Raw genomic sequence first — 23,272 nt, forward strand, 5'->3', positions numbered from 1 at the left:
GAGAGAGGAAGGGAGGGAAGAAGGAGGGGGAGGGGGGAGGAGAGAAGGAGGGAGGGGAGAAGTGCTCAAGGGTTTCAATTGTAGCATATCTCTGTTTTGTGACAACATCAGCTGAGACCTTCACATTCAAGGTTATAGGACTGTGAGGTATAGACCCCTTTAAATCTTCTGTGTTCATGTGCCAATGTTAACAGCTGACAGAGAAGTGAACTAGCCACTTGTTAAGCCTGCCCAATCCCAAACGAAAATTGGTTCCTAGTCAATACACCCCATCTGATCTTTTTCAGGGGATGCCTAGGTCTGGAATTCCAGAACCTCTGAGAAGAAAGGTCATTTCTCAGGCTGACTGTGATGCTTAGAGCTCAAACTTAACTAAAAATCCTAAAACGATGTTAGAACAAATTATACATAGAATGGAACCAAATTTTACCATTTTCCCCCAGAATCAAAGCCATGGAATATTTTCAGAACAAGGATAACTTTTAAGCCCCAGCCTCCTCAGCTCAATCTTTGTGTGAGCCCATCAGATGTACTGACAAGACTAGAGACAAGGTGAAAGCCACACTAGGCCATTTATTTTATCAGGAGACCTCTGTGTCTACCTTCATATGAGACAACTGACATGAGAGACACAAACGTGAGACAGATTGCCCAAGGATTCTACCCCAACTTCCTTCCCCAGGTGCAACAGTGTGTGGCCACCGCCTAGCTAAGGTGCACTACTATGCAACAGTGTGTGGCCGCCTGGCTAAGCTCTTTACTTGGCAAGCCACCAGCCACTTGGGACAGACAACTGGGTCACCGTGGCCCCCTGACATCAACACTGTTCAGACACCAGAGTGAATAAAACAGGAATTTAATCCAAAGATTGGTTTTGGAGAACCACGCTCAGACTGGAAGGCTGAGCCCTGAAAAAGATCTGTCTCACCAGCTGGCCAAAATAAATACAGGCAAAAATAAAAGAAAAGGGGAGAAAAGCAGATTATGAATAGTTTTTCCAGACATGCAATTCTAAACCTAAGTGCAGATATGCACTTTAGAAAAAAAAAAAAAAAAAGAAAGAAGTGCCTTAGCCTTTTGAACTATTTCATCTCTGGAAACAGCCTTATTTTACTGTTAATTTGCTTTGATTCAGAAAACTGACATACAGGGAGATCAAGGAACTTATAGGCATTTATGTAGAAGTTTATTATTCTAAACATTAAAGCACAATAATACAAGACTAAAAGGCATGTTAGTTATTACTGATATAAAACATACATAACTACCTTCCATATCCTGGCTGTTAGCATTGACTGTTTGTTGAGATTTGCTGAAACCCATGTCTGCATTTTAAAACCTTTCTTTTTTAAAGGATCAAAATTTTTCCCCAAATATAAATTTCAACAAATATACATCAAATGCCTACTATAAGCTGGCCGCTCCATTACTGATTTAGAAATTATTGAGATTTTTGTTGAGGAAAGGAAGAAGAAACAGAAAGTAAAATTCCCCAAGGAGAAATAAAGCTGATAAGAAACGTGACTGTTTACAATGCTAATCTTCATATAACTTAGAAAAGTACATATCAAATTTGAAGAGGATTTTATGCTCCCATTAAGAAGAGATGGGTATTGTTTTGTATCTGCTTATAATGAACATGGTCATTTTATCGTATTCTGAAATGATAGCATGCATTGGTTGTTTTCAATCTCAAAGACAGTTTCAGTGAAACAAAATTATTATGAATGTGAATAATATATTATTTATTATGTGCTGGAAATTTAACAGCAATGATATAGCTAGGAAGTAGAACATTTAAAAGTACAGTCTACAACAGTAAAGAAATAACTCATCCAATCCTATAATATTATGTAAAATGGAAAAAGATATTCTTACAATTAACTGCTATGTTCACTTATTCTAAAGCTTTTGGGCCTACGAGAGCAGAATGTTTATAGTCGGTAATACTATCCATATCTTAAATAGCTTTTTAATGACACTGCTCTTCTTTGGCTAAATTATGTCACATAAAACCTCCCAAAGAAATGAAAAAAAGCACAGTTATGAACAAGACATATGAAGTTCCCAAACTCATTCAAGAGCCTTGCCAATATACTCATCCCAGTACTGAACACATTTTCAAAGCAGCCACTCTGACCTTTCTAATGAGCATATTACCAGAATCACAACTGTCATAAAAGGAAAGAGATCTTATTAACCAAGAAAGTTTATATCCCACGTAAGCCTCACACATTAAATATTGCATAATCCATGCACTGAAAAGCAGGAAGGATCAATATTCTAAGCACAGGAATCTCAAATAAGCTTAAATGAATGTTTTTATATTTGTATAATAATGGCATACTCTGAACTCTAAATTATGAATAAACATTTTAATACAAAGCATATAAGCACTTTTCCTTATTTTTGAGAATTTACTTCAAACTGTTAATTATCCCTTTGATGCCTGATCCATTATACATGAGTTATACTACAAATTAAAGTCAAAAATGAGTACCATATAGCACAACTAGTTTTCCATATGACAGAATTTTTATGCTTTTTCATTACAAATTGAGACAGATTCAAAGGTACTCAGGAATATCAATCTTTATAAAACCAGCCCAGGTTACTAAATTTCTGTTTAGTTTAATACCAAATTTTTGTAGATATATAGCTAAAAAATATTGTTTTGAAAACTCTGAAATCAAAGAAATACAGATTACAGAGGATGAATAACAAAAATTTCAAAAACAAATCCACCCATGTTGTATTGATGCTGCATCTATAGGCTTTGTATGTTTAATTATGTCTTAATATATGCTTGCCCACATCAATGATGTCTGGTTTTGTGGCAAAGCTCAGATTATGTTTCTTTAGTATGTCTAACATAAAATGATGCCCATTTAATAAGAATCTTTGATGATGGTTACAAACCCTCGGCAGAACTCCCAGTTACCACAGAGTGTCTTGTAAAATAAACAAAAAAAATTAACAAACCTATAATCGCCAAAATTTCAAGTACTGACTTGAGTACTATTTTAAGTACTTTTTTTCAGTCAAAGAAGGAAACTTCTTAGGGCACTGCTTCTCAAACATGAACGCACATACAAGTCACCTGCAGATTCTCATTCGGGAGGTCTGGGGTAGGACCCCGGACGCTGCCTTTGTAACATGCTCTCAGGTGAGGCAGGAAACACACTTTACATAGACAGAGAGTAGGAAAATCTTTCTGAGATACCAGCACTAGGCCTCAACAACTTATTGGAGAGTTCCTTGGATTTTAATAGGTTTTTCTATAAGGGGACTCATCCAAAACACTACCTACCTTCTCAGTCAAATGAAAGAAAAGAATGGCCATCACTCTTGTGAAGAAAGATCCTTCAGGTGGAAGGATCCTTCAGGTGGAAGATATGAAACCTTAATAGTCTAGCTCTAATTTAAAGGAATTAAATGCATCCTTCGCCCAGAAAAGCATTCATTTATTATTACTGAAACATCTGTTGAGCATCACCAAAGTGCCTAGGACTACTCTATATACTGCAGGGCAAAACAGAATAAAAAGGCACAAACTTTGTGTTTAGGAGCTTGCAATATGGTAGGAAAGATGAAACATCTTCTCCCAAACACAAACAACTGCACAGCCATGTAGAAGGGAATCAGTGTCCACAAAGAAGTAGAAAGCCAGGGTGGGGGTTTGGGGCTGAGGAGAGAGATGACCCACATTTGTATGAATCAAGGATGGTCTCGTGGAGGAGGACTCTATTAGTCCACTTTCAAACAGCTATAAAGAACTGCCTGAGACAAAGTATTTATAAAGGAAAGAGTTTTAATTGGCCCACAGTTCCACATGGCTGGAGAAGCCTCAGGAAACTTACAATCATGGTGGAAGGTGAAGGGGAAGCAAGCATCTTCTTCACAAGGCAGCAGGAGAGACAGCGTGCAAGGAGGGGACTGCCAAACACTTTTAAACCATCAGATCTCATGAGAATTCACTTATCAGGAGAACAGCTTGGGGGAACCACACCCATGATCCAATCACCTCCCTCCCTCAGCATGTGGGGATTACTATTCAGATAACATTCAGGTGGGGACACACAGCCAACCCATATCAAGGACCATCACCCTCTGAACCATGAGCAGAGTTCAATATGTAGAGATGGAGAGTGAGGAATGATACACACAGAGGTACAGATAGAAATGTAAGTGTTTTTGTAATGTTTATATTTTTACAATTAAAATAATTAACATTCAACATTTTAGGGTATGTTTTATTTAAAAGCTTTTTCAGAACTTCAGAGATTAGACTAGAGCTTCTCAACGCTCTGGAGTTTTTTTTTTTTTTTTTTTTTTTTTAAGACGGAGTTTCGCTCTGTCGCCCGGGCTGGAGTGCAGTGGCCGGATCTCAGCTCACTGCAAGCTCCGCCTCCCGGGTTCACGCAGTTCTCCTGCCTCAGCCTCCCACTCTGGAGTTCTTAAAGTGGGGTTTCCAAAACAGCAGCTGCATTAGCATCACCCAGGAACCCTATAGAAATGCAAGTCCCAGGTCTACCCAGGACCTCCTGAATCAGAAACTCTGGGGTGAGGCCTAGACATCTGTGTTTTTAACAAACCCTCCACAACAATTAAGTTTGAAAACCACTAAACCAGACCTTCTCTGTTTCAATGTGAATAGGAATCTCCTTGGGAGCTTACTGAAGTTCAGTTTCTTGGGTATCACTCCCAAAAAATCTGAGTTAGTACAGTTGAGGTAAGGCCTGAAATTTGAAGTTTTAGTAAGCATCCCAGTCTTTTCTGACACAGGTAGACCACAGGCTCCATTTTGAGAAACACTAACAGTTTCTTCATCTCAGAACAGGAGATGAAGAAAAGAAAAAAGGATAGGAAGAGAGTCAATAAAAACAGGTAGGAAAGGAGAGAAAAGAGTAAAAATGCTCAATGTTTATCAATGTGAAACCAGCCAGTAAGAAAAAGGTTTGATTCCAAATGCTCTGGAAAGAAAATTAGATCCAGAGAGCTGATACCTAAGTAACTCACATATTTCATAAAGTTTGATGGACAGCTCCACAAGGATTTTTCAATAGCCATAAACAATTCCTCTTTTATAACAGAGGTCTAGAGTATGAGTCCTCTTGACATTACAAGTGTAGAGAAATTGATCGAGTTCTTTCCTGTGTGGTGCCCAGGAATTCGATAAGCCGTTGTCGTTTTTAAAAGACTGTCATTTATTGCTTGTGGGTTACAGGAGAGCTTAATGGCAGAAATTACTCTTAAACCTCTGTCCTGTTTGAGCACCCGGTCAGCATTAGCTATTTCCTCTCAGAGATTCCTTTCTTTTTCCTATAAACTTTCAGGGATAAATCTCAGAGTGACTTAGCATCCAGAAAATAAAGTTCTGGCTTAGCAGTAGCTATAACCCTACAGCATTGTGAAGTTAATTATTAGGTTTTAAGGTTGTGTTTTATCCTCTAATCTTCCTCATTTTAAAGCAAAATTGAATCGGCCACTTTGGGTTTAGGCTATTTCAAACATAGGATAAAACATAAAGTTCCTCAACTCCTCAAGGAGACACATAATTTCTGGGGTGCCAAGAGATAGAATTTCCAGGGCACAGATTTCCTTGAGGCCTGGAGGCCACTGACAGTCACCTCCTTTGTACAGGACGGGGGCCTCGGTCCTTTTTCTCCTTATGCCATTTAGAATCATGGTAAAGCAGAGGTCCTGGACTCAAACTGTTCCACCTCTTACTACACGTTACTTCAGGCAAATAACCCTGCCTCTCTCCACTGCCATTTTCTCATCTATGAAATGGGGATATGAATCATAACAGCTTCATGGAGCGGTTGCAGTAATTAAAGAGAGAGTACACATGCAGCATTTAGAAAAGGTCTTGACATTTAGTAAGCACTTAAATGTTTTTATTATTTCCCATATTTTATATAGCATAGAATGAATCTAAGTAGACATGGAGATGGCACTTAAAATACTAATTAAAAAATACATGTATCATTGAAAATACTTTGAGAAATGAATTACTCTACATCCAGTCAAGAATGCATTCTATTAGAATCGTTTAAATAAAAACTTGCAAGAGAGGGCCTCAGGGTTTTTAAATCTTGCTTTATTGGTATTTTCCATTCCAAAGCTTTCCTGAAATGGTATTTTGCAGGTAGCCTGGGTTGTATTGTGGCTCTGTCCTTAAATGTGGGACCTCAATAAGCCACCTAATCTTTCTGTACTCAAGGTTTTCTCATCTGCGAAATGGGCTAACAACTCGTTGGGAGGATCCAGTGAGCACTTGCTGTTGAAGGGGCTTCAGAAAACAGTGCTGATGTGGGACTGGGGTGGCAGAGGCTGCCGTTGTCTCATGGTCCTTAGCAGAGTGAACGCCAGCCTGTGGGCCTGTGGCATATCCCAAAGCAGTCAAACAAAAACGAGAAATGTCTACAAAGCCCTGTGCCTTACCACTAAGATTCATGTGAACTTTAAAAATTCTGTCCCATGACATAGCTGTATCTTTCGATGTAAAAATATTTTAAATTACTTTCCATTTAAATAACTTAAATTTCTCTTCCCTCTCAACCCTCCCGGTGCCCTATACCAATTCCCCCTCTAACACCCCTGAAGTAAAGTTGATACTCTGGCTACTCACTTATTTCCCTAGTTGTAAAGAAATCCCGGTTTCCGAAACCCTAGAGGCAAGTTCTAAGCAAAGATCACATTTTCACAACCAAGCTACAATGAGAAGTCTAGTATATTAAACTATTTCCTGGATTGCCCAGGATTTTCAGCTCTCAAATATTCTTCTCCCACCTTTTCTGCTCACCATCAAAGACTTAATATAGTAAACACACAGCATAGGAATGGAAAGCAGAAGACGCAATACTAGAGAAGTCAGTATTCTGTGAAGATGAGTATGCGCTGCAGGGCTATTACACGACTCATACATTATTCAGGGTAAATTATACATGGAGAAGTTGTGGTGAGACGTCTCTCACATTTCAAAGGCACAGAGTTCTGCTACAGAATTTGTCAATTTTCTGAATAGGACTCCAAGACTAATAAAAATCATTGCTCTATCATTTTTAGGGAAAGAAGACCTCATCTCTAGGTTTTGCAGAATAAAACACCTTAACTTAGATACTCAAATTCTTATCTTGGTCTTTACATTCAAAAGAGAGATTTGTTCCTGACTTATAAAGCAAACATTCCTAAATGATGCTCTCCCAGTCTAATAAATTCAGCATTTAGTGGTTTATAACAAGCTTTTTACACAAAATGACTACTGGGTAAGAGTAATAATGACATAAATACTAAGAATGGAAGAATGACATAAATATTAAATTAAATTCCCAATTACTTTTTCTTTCTTTAAATATAAGGCAAGTTGATTTGTAGACTTACATAGGTCTCCTATAGGAAGGTTAGAGAAAGAAAGTAATGCTTCATACAAAACAATTAGGAATCTTCCCCTTAGGTCTTACAACCATGTAAGTAAAAATTGTACTTTAAAGTGTCATGTGGTTTATGTATAATATATATATAATCACATCCTTTATATATAAAATCATATGATACTTTATATATATGCAATAAATTGAATTGTCTCACCTATTAACCAACTGAAGTAAGATTAAGGAGTATATTTGTATTTGAAATGTAAATGATGCTTTTTCCACTTAGTGATTTTTTGCTTTTAAGTCACATTACAAAATTACAGGTATTATCAGCACAAACCACCGGCCTCCCAAAATTCTTTCCTCTTTTAAAATTTGTGTCATAAAGTTGATAGATATGTTAAGACAATGTTTTCAGTGATTATCCTCTTTTCTTTTTATCAGAGGCTTTAGAGATCTTTTTATTTTCAGAGAAGTAACAGCTCTAAAGCAAAGCAAAATCATCACATGAGCGCATGCAAATGAACAGATCCTTTTGCAGAGTAATTAAAATTGTAGTCCTGGGAAGTAAAAGACCTCAATTGACTCACAGGTTTAGGCAGTAAGTTTCATATTTTCCTTAGAAACTTAAGTGACTATGGTCATCAGCCTATGTATTTAGAAAAATACTTTTAAAGCTAAGTTCTTCCCAAGAGATGGTCATGATGCAAACACGGACCTGAGATGCTTTGTGGACAGTACCTCCCTGGACCAGTGGGACCTCTGAACAACTCCTGCTCTGCCAGCTGTAGCTCAGAGTCCACTGCAGGCATACATGGAAAAGGCAATGTGGGACTTTTAGAGTCTGAAATGTTGCCTCGAATAAGCTATTTTAACATGGGAGGGGGATAACTTTACATTTTTCCTATTATAAAACTAAGTTGTACTCAGTGATTTAAAAATACATAAATCAGAGAATGCAGAAGTGTCAAAAGTTAAAAAAAAAATCAAACTGAAGATCTCTTAAAATTGTCATGCAGCTTCTACCAATAAACTCTACACCATCAATCCCATTCTCTACAGGCACTCATTGTTAAAGTCTGATGTATGAAACTCATTTAAGGCTTTATACGAAAATGTAATATATTCTGCATATGTATGGTTTTATTTTACAATAAAATGGAAGCTTACTACACTATACATACTGTTCTGCATATCCATATGGAAAACTAATTATCAATGGAAGACTTCTTGGATAGAATAGAATCAAGAAAAGAAGTTGTTGAATTGTCTTATTGGTTTCATGAATTAAAGTTATGACAATGGTATGGTCCATATACTTGATGGAAATTTACCAGTTGGGGAGAGGTCAAAATATCAGAATGTTCCTGTGCACTGTTTAGAGAATCTGTTCAGCAGACAGAGCCAGAAACGTGCATATAGATGTTTACACTCTGATCATTCCCTCCTCTTCCTATTCTAAGTTCCACACCCACCATGCCCTTTCGATTAGTATAACCTTTCTTAAAAAGCACAGAAATTAAAAATCTGCATAGTCTCATATGCACTCGACTTTATTGGGTTACAACTTGATTATGTTATGTCATCATCTAATTATAAAGAGTACAATGATTAGGTTGAGATGTTGATACATCATTGTTTCAGACATTACAACCTTATCACCTTGACAGAGTTCTGTTTTCAGCTACTACTGGTTGACTAATCCTTAGAGTATTTTTATAGCAGGGTGATCTCATGCATTATGTCTTGATTTTGCTTGAAACTTCATTTTTCAAGGTTAATCTTATCTCCTGATCCTAAGGATGTTGTGTGTGTGTGTGTGTGTGTGTGTGTGTGTGTGTGTGTGTGTGTGTGTGTGTGTGTATGAGTTAGGCACAGTTAAAGCTGTGTGGACACTAAGGATGAACTGTTAAATAAGAAAAGTACTGAGGATGCAGGCAGTCACTGCTTTGTCAAGGCTTGCCTGAAATCTCGCAGGATGCTCACTTTATCTTATAAATGAATAGTAAAACATGTATCTGTAGTGTGTTGGGTCACAGAGTCCTGTGTGAGGGTCCATACCTGTCTTTTCCTTAAATAAACACATCGAATATTTATGAAGCACCTGATAAGTGCCAGGAGCTGTGATAAGCATTGGTGATGCAGTGGTGAACAGATATACACAATCTGAGTTTTCAGTCTGGTGAGGAAGAGTTTCCAGTCTGGTGAGGAAGACAACCATTAAACAAGGATACACAGATGTGAAGGGCGTTCCCAAAGAGAAGGTGACAGTGCTGTGGGAATATATAACAAAAGATCTAAGCCACTCTCCTAGATGGGGAAATAAGACCCTTCTTGAGAATAAATTAGCCAGGCAAAGATGAGTGAGAAGAGGAAGAGATTTTGAACAAAGTCTGGTACCTCATTGTGAATGGTCATTAAGGTTCCTGTTGTTTTTGGAAATCAGTGAGTCTAAAGCTTTGACTAACAAAACCTTTTTGTGACATTGGAGAAGCTCTGGGAGTAAGATCTTACTGTTACAAAAACACACTAAGAATGTAGACTGGGACTCTCAAAGTAAAAGGCTATTATTGTTCTGACTCTGACCTGTCTGCCCAGGCAATCACCTTATGTTTCCTGTTCATTCTCTTTCCCTTATCCATCTCAGCTGGCATTTGACATTCTTCCCTCCCGCACTCTGGTTACTCTTCTAGCTATACCCATCAAACAATAATACTGTGAAGTACAATGTTTCCCAAAATGTAATATGACTGGAATAAAATGAGATGATTTTAGGTAGAATGACACATTTTTAATAGTCACGCATTTACTTTTACAAATTCTTTCTTTGAAAATAAGTTCGATTAATACTAGCAAATCAATTTAAGAAAATATATTGGCCGGGTATGGTGGCTCATGCCTGTAATCCCAGCACTTTGGGAGGCGGAGGCAGGCGGATCACCTGAGGTTGGGAGTTCGAGACCAGCCTGACCCCATCTCTACTAAAAATACAAAATTAGCTGGGCGTGGTGGCACATGCCTGTAATTCCAGCACTTTGGGAGGCTGAGGCAGGCGGATCACCTGAGGTTGGGAGTTCGAGACCAGCCTGACCAACATGGAGAAACCCTATCTCTACTAAAAATACAAAATTAGCCGGGCTTGGTGGCACATGCCTGTAATCCCAGCTACTCAGGAGGCTGAGGTAGGAGAATCACCCGGGAAGCAGAGGTTGTGGTGAGCTGAGATCGTACCATTACACTCCGGCCTGGTCTGTCTCAAAAATATATATACACACACACACATATATATGCACACAACTATATATACATATATGTGTATATATATCTACACCTATATATAACCTTAAGCCACAGTTGGGTGTTTGGTATATAGTCGGTTTTTAACAAATAATGGTTTTGTTTTTCTCCCTTTCTTACTGCCTGTGTGTTGACCTTTATGGTGTCAATTCCTATGTTGCCTTTATTGTTAGAGATGAAATATAAGACATAGCACATTGACTGTATTTCAAATTAAAAGCTTGAGATAACCTTATTACTATTGTGCATTTATCTAATTTTAGGGTGGATGGATAGATAAATGAAGAGATAGATAGACAGACATAGGCATACATATATGTCTATAAGACAGTACAAAAAAAAAGTGTGAAAGACTGGAAATACTTTTTCTTCACAAAAAATCATTAGGAAGCCAAAGAGCTCTAATATCATTATAATAAAGACTGTTTAATAGAACATGCGTTTATCTTGCCTTGGATTTTTTTCCAGGTGAACAGGAGCAGGAAGCGCAGAGCAGGCACTAGAACAGGATTTCAACCTCAACCCCACCACTCACTAGCTATGTGACCCCAATCATACAACTCAATCCTTCTGAGTCTCAGTCTCCTCATCTAATGATACCTACCTACCTTACAAGGCTACAGAGAAAGTAGAGGCAACATAGGTGAGGCATGGAAGGCTATACCTCTAAGTGCTAAATATTGTGATTATTAGTTTTTAGTTCTAATTACATTCTTCTGCCCGTGACCAAACTATAGAAATGCCTCATTGCAGAGAAGAGACTCCCATCCATGTCAAATGAAAAATAAAGCTCTAAATTAGAAAAAAAAATCTTGGGAACAGAAAAGTATCAGTAGGAGTTCAGTTATAGATAACAAAGGCAATCTAGTTCTTTTACAAAGAAAGGGGTTTCCTACAAGGACATGGGTGCTCACATCATTGGAAAGTCTGGAGAAGCAGGGTCTGGGCTTGGCCCCCAGAAGAGCAACACAAGACTGGCCAAACTGGGGGAGATGCTGCTCTGCCAGAGAGGAAGCCTGAAAATAAAGAAATGGGCACAGCAACTGTAGATTCTAGGGAAACACACGATCCATCTAGGGTCAGAAGCCATGGCCAGATGCCTGGTTCCAGAGCAGAACTGCCAGATAAGACACAGGATGCCTTTTTGAATTTGAATTTCTGATCAACAATATTTTCTTTTGAAAATGTTTTTCTGAAACTAAATTTCGGAATAATTTTTAGTATAAGTATATCCCATATAATAGGATATACTTATACTAAAAAAAACTTATTGATTTGAAATTCAAATTTGAGTGACCTGTGTTTAATTGGGAGCCCTGAATTATTAATAATTTATCTGAAATTCTAATTTAACCAGATTTTATTAGTCAGCTTTTTGTTTTATTACAAAGAATGCCTGATACTGGATAACTTATAAGGAGATTTAATCAGCCCACAGTTCTGCAGGCTTTACAAGCAGGGTGCCAACATTTGCTCAGCTTCTAGTGAGGGCCTCAGGAAACTTACAATCATGAGGGAAGGTGAAACCCGAGCAGGCACATGGTGAGAGCAGGAACAAGAAAGGGAGAAGGAGGAGCCAGATTATTTTAAACAACCAACTCTCCAGTAAACTAACTGAGGTAGAACTCACTTATCACCAAAAAGGTGGCGTGAAACCCTTCGTGAGGGATCTATACCCAAGATCCAATCACCTCCCACCAGGTCCCACCCTCCAACATTGGAGATCACATTTCAACATAAGATTTGGAGGGGACAAATCCAAACCATACTACAGTTATTCTATATTTGTATTTGCTAAATCTAACAATTCTACTCTAGCCAACTATTTTAGCATGAGCAGAAGGGTGCTTTGGATGATACTGCCTCAATTCAGCCTCATCAGATTGCATCAAACTGGCAGAAACTAAATCACATCAGGAACTCTGCTGGCTGCAATGACATTTGGGAGGCAAAACTTTTAGCTTTCAGTATCTGTCTTATGGAAGGAATGCAAGATGTCTGAAGGGCATATGACAAGCAAATAATTCACACCACAATATCTATACAATAATGGTGATCCCTGGTAGTTGTAATTTGTGTATTATTTAACAAATATGTTATGAGCATAAATTAGCTGCCAGGCACTACAGGCATTGGAGATACAGCACTTAACAAAAAAGACAAAATTCCTGTCTTTATAAAGCTTATATTCTAGTTAAAAAAATACATAAATTAACAAAAAAAAAAAAACTAAAAAAAAATACAGAAGTGCATAAAATTGAAAAAGTCATCTATAATTCCACCACTCTTCTTTCATCTTGATGTGTAAAAAAATTTTAATAAAACAAAGTGAAAAATCTTCTGCTCCCTTTCTCCTTTCTCCCTCCAATTTTATCTCCCAGAGATAATCATCAGAAGAAGTCCTGTGTGTGTGTTTGTGTACTTATTATAAATAAATTAAACCCAACCAGTAAGTCCTACAACAGTGAGAAGCATGTAGACTCAGGGAACCTTCTGAAGCGATCAAAACCAAGCAAAGTTAATTAGAAAAGATGAAAGCTAGGCATCTTTTTCCTTTTCCCTTGGGGCATGAGTACCTCATTTACATCCTATGACCTCCTGAAGTTACTTTCTTCTGTGTTCTCCATCCTCTCAATCCTTCCTTCATCATGCTATCCTTCCCTTTATCTGCCCTGGATCTTCCAACTGTCAGAGTTGGAATCTATACCACATACAGTTGGAGCACATACAGGACAAGGTAAACCTTTTTCTGTAGAGTACTGATCAATTTTCATATGTCCAATTTTATTGGCGAGGCTAAAATATCCGCAGTCTACTAATGTGAAGACTGAGGGAGAAAAAATGACTAAGAAAAAAAAAACCCTCTTTCTCTATCTCCTTCTGACTACAGAGCCTTATTTTCCTTCTATCATTTACTCACAAAAACTCTGCTCCAGCCCCTTTCCAAAATATGCTTCTTTATTTTCTCACTGCTGTATCTCTGTCCTGACATTCAGTCTGTATGGAGAGTCTTACTATTCAACACCTCTGCCCATGGGCATTTTCTCCTGCTCAGGACCAGCTTAAATGCTTCTTCCTCAATGCTGCCATCTTAGATCCTGAGACAGGTTTTATTTATTTAAGTGCAAGTAGTTTACTTGGGAGGAGATCCTAGCATGCTTTTGTCTTTGCCAGGGGAGAGGGAGGTAAGACAGGGAAGGGAAAAAGCCAACAAAAGGTGTGGCCACAGAAAAAATTATATGGCAGGTCACTGGGGTTTAATCCCACTGGGGAAGTCAGGGAGAGCTATCCCTTCAAGAGACAAGGGAGCTGAGAGTTTATCCTTTAATTCCCTTCTGTCATTAGCTGAAGGTTCCTCCTAGTGTCATCAGCTCCTCTTCAGAAGGCCTGGCCTGGGCACGGGCTGAGAGAAAGAAATGCCTCCCGTGGAAAATCACGGATGCTTGCAATAGGATTCTGTCAGTGCATGCAGAAACTGTGGGTGCCAAGGGGATATGAGCCAGGGGACATACCGCATTTTGAAAAGTTAGACATGTTTTGTCCTACTCTGCTCGCATGACCCTTGGATTGTATCATTTCCCCAATAGTTATCACATCCTGCCATGTGTTACAAGGATTTGTGTACAATTAGAAAAAAATATTAAATTACTAACTGTCTCAGCCTGGGCTCCCACCAGAAAGTAGACCCCAAGGCAAATGCTTCTGTGTTACTACTTTATCGAGAAGTACAATCCCAGGAAAGCAGGGACGCTGAGAAGGGAGGGTGAGGCAAGGAAGACAGAAGCACCAGCATGAGGTGTGATTTGAAAGTGGCCACCAGTAAGTACAACTGATTGCATAATCACTCAGGACTATCCTCCACGGAGCCGTGTACACTCAGTGTCTCAGAACACTCCACCAAGAAGAGACGGAAGAGGTTAGAATTTATCTACCAGATCATTTCTCCCATCACCAAAAAGGTTCATCAGACAGGAACTGTCCCCTGCACGTCCACAGCGCATAGGGGCAGGCACTGAGAATCCCACAGCCTCTATCACCTCTTTCTACAGAGAAGCCCCAGGGCAGTCGGTGAGTGACTTGCGGCATAGGCAGGAGGCAGGGGCTGTCTGTGGCTGCATGTGGTTTGTCTGAATCTCATCTGTGGCTGGGGCAGAGATGAAAAGGCATGAAGATAAGTGAGAGAAAGAGGTTATGAAGCAGCTTATTAAATTTGTCTGATTTACCAAGTAAAATAACTCACCAGGGACGACCCAATCCTCACATGGACCCACACATCATACCGAGAAAATTTTCCTGAAATAGTGTGAAGCATCCCATGGTGGCTTACAAATGAAAATCAACATTCTGGCTAAGCACAGTGGCTCACGCCTGTAATCCCAACACTTTGGGAAGCCAAGATGGGAGAATCACTTGAGTCCAGCAGTTCGAGACAAGCCTGGCAATATAGCAAGACCCCGCCTCCACAAAAAATAAAAATTTAGCCAAGCATGGTGTTGCATGCCTGTAGTCCTAGCTACTTGGGAGGCTGAAGCAGGGTGGTCACTTGAGCTAAGGAGATCAAGGCTACAGTGAGCTATGATCACGCCACTGCATTCCAGCCTGGGTGACAAAAAGATCCTGCCTCTTAAAAAGAATTACTTAATTGACTAATTAAATAAAAGTCAACATCCTATTATGAAAATCTGGTACATCAAACTAAAAACAAAGAAAGCTGAGTGGAGAGAAGTATTCTTTCCAAATGCCTGCTTACAGTGAACACAGGTCTCTGAGGAGATGGAGATGTACTGGAAGAATAAAATCAAGAAGGGAAACAACCCAAATGAGGCAAATATGAGTAAATTTAAAGTTAGGAAGCCAGGCCTGGAGCAATGCCTCATGCCTATAATCCCAGCACTTTGGGAGGCGGAGGCGGGCCAATCACCCAAGGTCGGGAGTTCGAGATCAGCCTGGCTAACATGGTGAAACCCCATCTCTACTAAATATACAAAGTTAGCTGGGTGTGGTGGCACACGCCTGTAATCCCAGCTACTCAGAAGGCTGAGGCAGGAGAATCACTTGAACCTGGGAGGTGGAGGTTGCAGTGAGCCAGGATCACGCCACTGCACTCCAGTCTGGGCAATAGTGAGACTCTGTCTCAAAAAAAAAAAAAAAAGTTAAGAAGTCTTGCTGTTATCAGTGAGGCAAAGGGAAAGAGTTCTCTGGTTCATTCAAAGATTCCTCAGAGACACTCTATAAATAGTTTTTAGTTGTTTTATTTTCACTCATCAACTCCTGCAATGCAAGAATTATAAATATATACAGATTTTATATGTATCTATGATAGCTGCATTAAAGAGGCAGAGGGAACTATCTCAAGGAAACATGATGTCCAAAATCTTTATAGGTGCTGTCCTAGAAGGCAGGCCACATGTAAAAGAGAAACACATTTGTCTATTGGAAGAATATAGGTATTAGGAAGGCTATTGACCTGTATACACACTGTTTAAAGGAAAAGAGAAGGGTTTTACTTGAGTTCAGTTTTTTATAGTCATCAGTTCTGTTTATTTTTTTAATCTGTATACTGTTGAATACATTATCAGCAAGGATTGATGAAAAGGTCGATGACATTTTTTCTACAATATATAGTATTGTATATTATATATATATATTATTTCAAAAAGAATTACTTTAAAGAAAATATTTTAAATGTTAAGAAACATTCCTATTTAATTCCTTAAGAAACATTTTCCTTTAAATTTTGCAGCCTTGAAAAAATTCAATTATCAAGGTGTTCCAAATATGCAGAAAATGACATAAATTTTATAATTAATGTATAACAAACATTTTATTAAAATGCATAGAAGGTTATATGGAAGACTAAGCATAATGAATACAATAATGAAAATGGTGGAACCTTTTAGACAACAAATATGTTTCAGTTTCAGAGAGAACAGTTGTGTAAATTACTCTAGCAACCACGGTCTATGTAATCATATAACTGAGTTATGGTCTTCAAGATGAAGTGCTTGGTTATAGTCAGCCATAGCTTCCTCAATCAGACCTATTTTACAACGAACTTTTGCTCTAAAATTATATACTAGAGCATCATTAGGCTTCAAAGACAGGGCTGCAAAAGAAAAAGAAAATCAAGATATGTTTAAGCTAGCACTCAAAAAATAGTCTCATTTCCTTACAAACAAAAATTGTATAAGAACTTTTTTTAAAAAGTAACTCAATGGATGAAATCAAGAACTTTAATACTTTTTATTTGAAAATATTTTTCTTCAAACAGAACTATTTAGCTAAATTAAAAATATTGAATCTTTCTAAGCAAACTAACTTGGGGAAACACAGTACAATGTCTTTCTTCGAAAGGTTGGCATTGTTTGTGTATAGTTTTGTAATAATTCTCTATATCTCAGTTTACTAGAGCTTTAAGTTAAGACATTACATAAAGGAATCTATATCGATTATATCAAGGACATGATATCTAAAACCACTAATTCTTATGTAACTTTATCTAAATAAATAGACCTAATGATTTTCTTCTTTTGTAGTCTAAAAATAATCACATCAACCACTGCAATCTTACCAAAATAATTACCGAAAGTATACCTTTATTAAGGTCTTCCTCAGCTAGTTCATATTGCTTTAAGCAGTAGTAGAAATGTGCTCTATTAAAATATACTGCAGCCCAAAATGGACAGCTTTCAATTACATTTGCAAAATCTCCTTTTGCTTCTTCGTATTTCTTTAATATTGTATTTGTAATAGCTCGATTCATGAGAATATATTCATTTTCTGGATCAAATTTTAAAGCTTTTGAGAAGTAGCCACTGGCCTACAAAATATGAAGATAATGATATATTTTAATTAGCAACTTACTATACCGAAATTTGAAGCACTTTTAGTCTTAATTTTAAATTAACGCCAGTGGCATACCAAGGGGGCAATAGAAGCAATTCATCCCAGGTACAGAGGTGCATTGTCTGCAGAGAATGTAAAAAGGTAAACCCAACCAAAAGTTGATCTGTTTTTTGTTATTACAATGTGTCAGCAATTCTAGATAATGTCAGTGATATAATACTCCTGTTGGCTGGGTTAAAATGCTCCCACTGGCTGGGTGCGGTGGCTCATACCTGCAATCCCAGCACTTTGGAAGGCTGAGGCAGGTGGATCACCTGAGGTCAGGAGTTCGAGACCAGCCTAGCCAATATGGGGAAACCCCATCTCTACTAAAAATACAAAAATTAGCTGGGTGTGGTGGCAGGCGCCTGTAATCCCAGTTACTCGGGAGGCTAAGGCAGGAGAATTGCTTGAATCTGGGAGGCGGAAGTTGCAGTGTGTGGAGGTCACACCACTGCACTCCAGCCTAGGTGACAGAGCAAGACTCCATCTCAAAAAAAAAAAAAAAAATCCTCCCACTGCCTCTTACCCCAAATCCCAGATCCCTGTATAGAGATGAAAATATGTTAAAGCATAAAATAGAAAAGAAGGCCACAACAACAGGATAAAATACAAATTAGAAAAATAACACTTGGTTTTTGTCATTTACTGATTTGCGTATGTTGAACCAGCCTTGCATCCCAGGAATGAAGCCAACTTGATCATGGTGGATAAGTTTTTTGATGTGCTGCTGGATTCAGTTTGCCAGTATTTTATTGAGGATTGTCACATCAATGTTCATCAGGAATAGTGGCCTAAAAATTTTGTGTGTGTGTGTGTGTGTGTGTGTGTGTGTCTGCCAGGTTTTGGTATTAGGATGATGCTGGCCTCATAAAATGAGTTAGGGAGGATTCCCTCTCTTTCTATTGATTGGAATAGTTTCAGAAGGAATGGTACCAGTTCCTCTTTGTACCTCTGATAGAATTCGGCTGTGAATCCATCTGGTCCTGGACTCTTTTTGGTTGGTAGGCTATTAATTACTGCCTCAATTTCAGAACTTGTTATTGGTCTATTCAGAGATTTGACTTCTTCCTAGTTTAGTCTTGGGAGGGTGTATGTGTCCAGGAATTTATCCATTTCTTTGAGATTTTCTAGTTTATTTGCATAGAGGTGTTTATAGTATTCTCTGATGATAGTTTGTATTTCTGTGGGATCGATGGTGCTATCCCTTTTATCATTTTTTATTGCATCTATTTGATTCTTCTCTCTTTTATCTTTATTAGTCTAGCTAGCTGGAGGTATCATACTACCTGACTTCAAACTATACTCCAAGTTTACAGTAACCTAAACAGCATGGTACTGGTACCAAAACAGATATATAGACCAATGGAACAGAACAGAGGCCTCAGAAATAACACCACACATATACAACCATCTGATCTTTGACAAACCTGACAAAAACAAGCAATGGGGAAAGGATTCCCTATTTAATAAATGGTGCTGGGAAAACTGGCTAGCCATACGCAGAAAGCTGAGACTGGATCCCTTCCTTCCACTTTATACCAAAATTAACTCAAGATGGATTAAAGACTTAAACCTAAGACCTAAAACCATAAAAACCCTAGAAGAAAATCTAGACAATACCATACAAGACATAGGCATGGGCAAAGACTTCATGACTAAAACACCAAAAGCATGGCAACAAAAGTCAAAATAGACAAATGGGATCTAATTAAACTAAAGAACTTCTGCACAGCAAAAGAAACTATCATCAGAGTGAACAGGCAACTTACAGAATGGGAGAAAATTTTTGCAATCTGTCCATCTGACAAAGGGCTAATATCCAGAACCTACAAAGAACTCAAACAAATTTACAAGAAAAAAATAAACAACCCCATTAAAAAGTGGGCAAAGGATATGAACAGACATTTCTCAAAAGAAGACATTCATATAGCCAACAGACACATGAAAAAATGCTCATCATCACTGGTGTTTAGATAAATGCAAATCAAAACCACAATGAGGTATCATCTTATGCCATTTAGAATGCTGATCATTAAAAAGTCAGGAAACAAGAGATGCTGGAGAGGACGTGGAGAAATAGGAATGCTTTTACACTGTTGGTGGGAGTATAAATTAGTTCAACCATTGTGGAAGACAGTGTGGTGATTCCTCAAGGATCTAGAACCAGAAATACCATTTGACCCAGCAATACCATTACTGGGTATATACCCAAAGGATTATAAATCATTGTACTCTAAAGACCCATGCACACGTATGTTTATTGTAGCACTGTTCACAATAGCAAAGACCAACCCAAATGCCCAACAATAATAGATTAGATAAAGAAAATGTGGCATATATATACCATGGAATACTATGCAGCCATGATAAAGGATGGATTCATGTCCTTTGCAGGAACATGGATGAAGCTGGAAACCATCATTCTCAGCAAAGTAACACAAGACGAGAAAACCAAACACTGCATGTTCTCACTTATAATTGGGAGTTGAACAATGAGAATACACGGACACAGGAAGGGGAACATCACACACCAGGACCTGTCAGTGGGTGGTAGGTTGGGGGAGGGATATGTAAATGATGAGTTGATGGGAGTAGCAAATCAACATGGCATATTTACACCTATGTAACAAACCTACACATTGTGTACATGTACCCCAGAACTTAAAGTACAATTTAAAAAAAAGTAAACAAGAAAACAAAAGAAGAAAGAAAAGTAAAACTTTGTGTAAAAAAGCAGAGTAAGAGCTCAACCACAAGAGACTTTTCAAAATAAGGTTCTAAGACATACAAGAGTGATAAAAACTCACTTATACCAAAAAAAGGTATAAAAAAGAGAGAGGAAATATCAGCTTGTTGAAAAGACCAAAGACTTGAGATTATTCACAACTCATCATTGATCTGAAAGGGACCCTCAAGTTAGTCTGCAAAACAGTATTGGAGTCCTGGTCCAGGAGCCATTTGCTAGAGCTCTGCAAAGAGGCAAGTACCAAAATTGAGAATAAACAATAAGTAACTTTTATAGAATTTTGACATGGCTATGACATCCCAGCACTTGATCACATTTCTAGTAATTCATTTTTATTGGGTTTTAGCAATGTATATTGATTACAGTATACTAGAATTTTTTTTAACTGGCCTTTCACCACAAATAGTTGAGATGCTGATTAGACATCCTGCTAGTCAACTTAGAAATCTCTAATTCCCTGATGGATGAAAACCTGGCCGCTACTTTAAAACCTACCTTAAAGAGAGAGTCACTTTTCACAGTAAAGCTTGCCACTCGCCAATTACTTAATACTCAACTTTTTCCGAACCAAACATAATCTGGCTTCTATTTCCCCCTATTCCATGAATTCTGTTGTTGCTAAAATTGCAGCTGTCCTCAAGCCTAATGGACACATTCTAGTTCTTGTCTTCCATGACATTTCTGTGGCATGGACACCTTTGGTCTCTCCTTCCTTCTTAAAATTCTCTCTGTCACTGAACTACTTTCCTCTATGTTTCCCGAAGAGCTGTCCTCTATTCACTTCCTTCATGAGTGATATGGAACACTGATTGCACAGTGGCTGAGAGCCCAGACCATAGAGTCATATTGCTGGGTTTATATCCTGCCTCTACTTTGAGTGAGTTACTAAAACTCTATTTGCATCAGTTTCCTCATCTGTAAAACAAAGATAACAAATAAAACTCCACTTCCAGTGTTGATGTGAGGGTTAAGTGAACTAATATGTAATGTACTGAGAACAATATGCAGAAAGTAGTAAGGACTCCGTCAATTATTACTTATATATCACGTTTTTCCCAGTGTCTATACATGGAGAGGGAACATCACCTTTAGGCAATACTCCATGAATTTTGCTTCCTCTTACTTTTGAGAGGTAATTAGCTCAAGATGTAAAATGCATCTCAACCCTGAGACAGGTTGGGGGGAAGGGGGACAGGATTGACATCATTCTGTGAAGAGCTTGAAGAGGATTCTCTCCTGAAGAGAAGGCTGCACCCCCAGTTCTCAGAAATGAGGCAAGGGAAAGACTCCAAGCAAGGCCAAAACTTTCTTCCTAAAGTAATTTAGACTTCATTTTGATTCACCAGTAAATTATCAATAAAGAAGACACAATTACACATCACAAGGCAAACCTTCAATCATGTAAGAGCAAATTCTTTTTCTCACGTAAGAGAAAAGAACTTTGAACTGTGTAACTTTCTACTCTAGCTGCCAAATATATTACTTAGAAAATGAAACCTATAAATTTAATGAGGTTACTTGAAGTATCAGAATATTAACTATGAAGCAATTAGAGGCTAAAGGCATCTACCACAACAGATGGCCTTGATTTTTTAATAATTGGTTTAATGCCCTTACGTTGTAATTAATTAAAAAGCAGATCCAGTTATTTTTTAAAGTCACCTGTAGTTCATAATGTATGCAAGTAGCACATCCAACTGTGGTTTAAGATCATTAAATCACATTAAGTGGTTATCATTAAGTCACTAAAGATGAAAGAAGCCAGATCACACACATTTTTTTAACCCTCTAGAGTTTATTAGATCAGTTGAGGGACCCTTCCTCCTAGCCTAAGTCTTACCTCCTTTATAGTCAGAAATAAGGTGATGAGGGCAGAGGGTGAAAGGGAATAAAAGCCATTTTCTCCACGGAGCCCAAAGCATACTAGAATAGCTGAATACCTATTCCCAAAGCTTGCTAGTCCCTGGAGGGAGTGTGCACTGTAAAGCTCAGGCATCCAGTATATCAAGTCAAAAGATGGAACATATTTTACATGAAATATTTGCCCAGATAATTTGTCTATACTTTGGAGGGAATACAGCCATACTTCAAAAAGAATTTAAACTACACTTGGATCTAACCAAATACTTTTCTACATGATGCCCATATAGTAATCAAAGACAAATGAATGAAAAAGGTGAATATCTCCTTTTCATGCAGATCTTAAACATCTATGGAAATATAACATTGCCCTGGGAATTTTATTTGCCTTAATCACATTAACTAACTACAATGCACATAAACATTTCTAGGATCCAGCCAGAGGGTGATCTGAGTTTGGTCAAGTTAGAGACAACTGATCTTTGAGCAATTGTCTCTACTGACAGGATAGATGTAAAACTGACAGGATTAGATGACATTAGCTTAAGGACATAAGAAACAGAAAGTTATGGTTGACTCTGACATTTCTATTCAAGTGACTTTATGGAAGATGACAACTCGAATTGAGAGAGCATTTATATGAAGAAAGCTCGGCTGAGGATAATGGATAGAGAGAGCAATTCAGAATGGGCTTTAATGAACTTGTAAAATATCCAGTTGTAGCAACTCCTAAATATGGGTTAGGAGCTCAGAAGAAAGGAGAGTTTCAAGTAGTGTAAGTCATGATAATAAATGGACTTTCAGAGCAGAGAAATGTAGAGATAAGAGGGCAGAGTGTGCTTCCTGCCCCTTAACAGCTTACAGAGTAAGGAGATAGAGATCAACACAGAAACAACTGCATGACATAAAGCAGTATTTAATCTGTATAGAGAGAATTATATGCAAAGCAAGAAAGACTCAAGATCTCATTTTGAAATTTAAAACTACAAACCTCAAATGAGGACTTCATATTGTTACTACACTCTAATATGCTCATCTTACCACTCTCTTAACACAATTATTTCACATTTTCTCTCTTCTCTTTAAAAATCCTAGCCATCTT

The 23,272-nt window shown here is 38.0% G+C and overlaps 1 protein-coding gene across 14 annotated transcripts in view; it reads right to left on the reverse strand.

Moving 5' to 3' along the window:
- The window catches only part of LOC105478007 (tetratricopeptide repeat domain 6), a 253,314-nt gene that overhangs the window by 16,603 nt on the left and 213,439 nt on the right, over positions 1-23,272 (reverse strand). For 4 of the 14 annotated variants that reach the window (XM_011734966.2, XM_071100276.1, XM_071100277.1 and 1 more), the window contains 2 exons: positions 17,271-17,496; positions 16,378-16,782 (listed from right to left, as the gene is read on the reverse strand). The exons of 2 other annotated variants lie outside the window; for them this stretch is intronic. In XM_011734966.2, the coding sequence (XP_011733268.2) occupies positions 16,646-16,782; positions 17,271-17,496 (363 nt within the window). In that variant the 3' untranslated portion in view covers positions 16,378-16,645. Of the gene's footprint in view, positions 1-16,012; positions 16,783-17,270; positions 17,497-23,272 lie in introns of those variants that run through there. 8 more of the 14 variants (XM_011734973.2, XM_011734972.2, XM_071100279.1 and 5 more) reach the window with 5 other exon arrangements.

This window comes from Macaca nemestrina, chromosome 7, assembly GCF_043159975.1.
Source record: "Macaca nemestrina isolate mMacNem1 chromosome 7, mMacNem.hap1, whole genome shotgun sequence".
Lineage (NCBI taxonomy): Eukaryota > Metazoa > Chordata > Mammalia > Primates > Cercopithecidae > Macaca > Macaca nemestrina.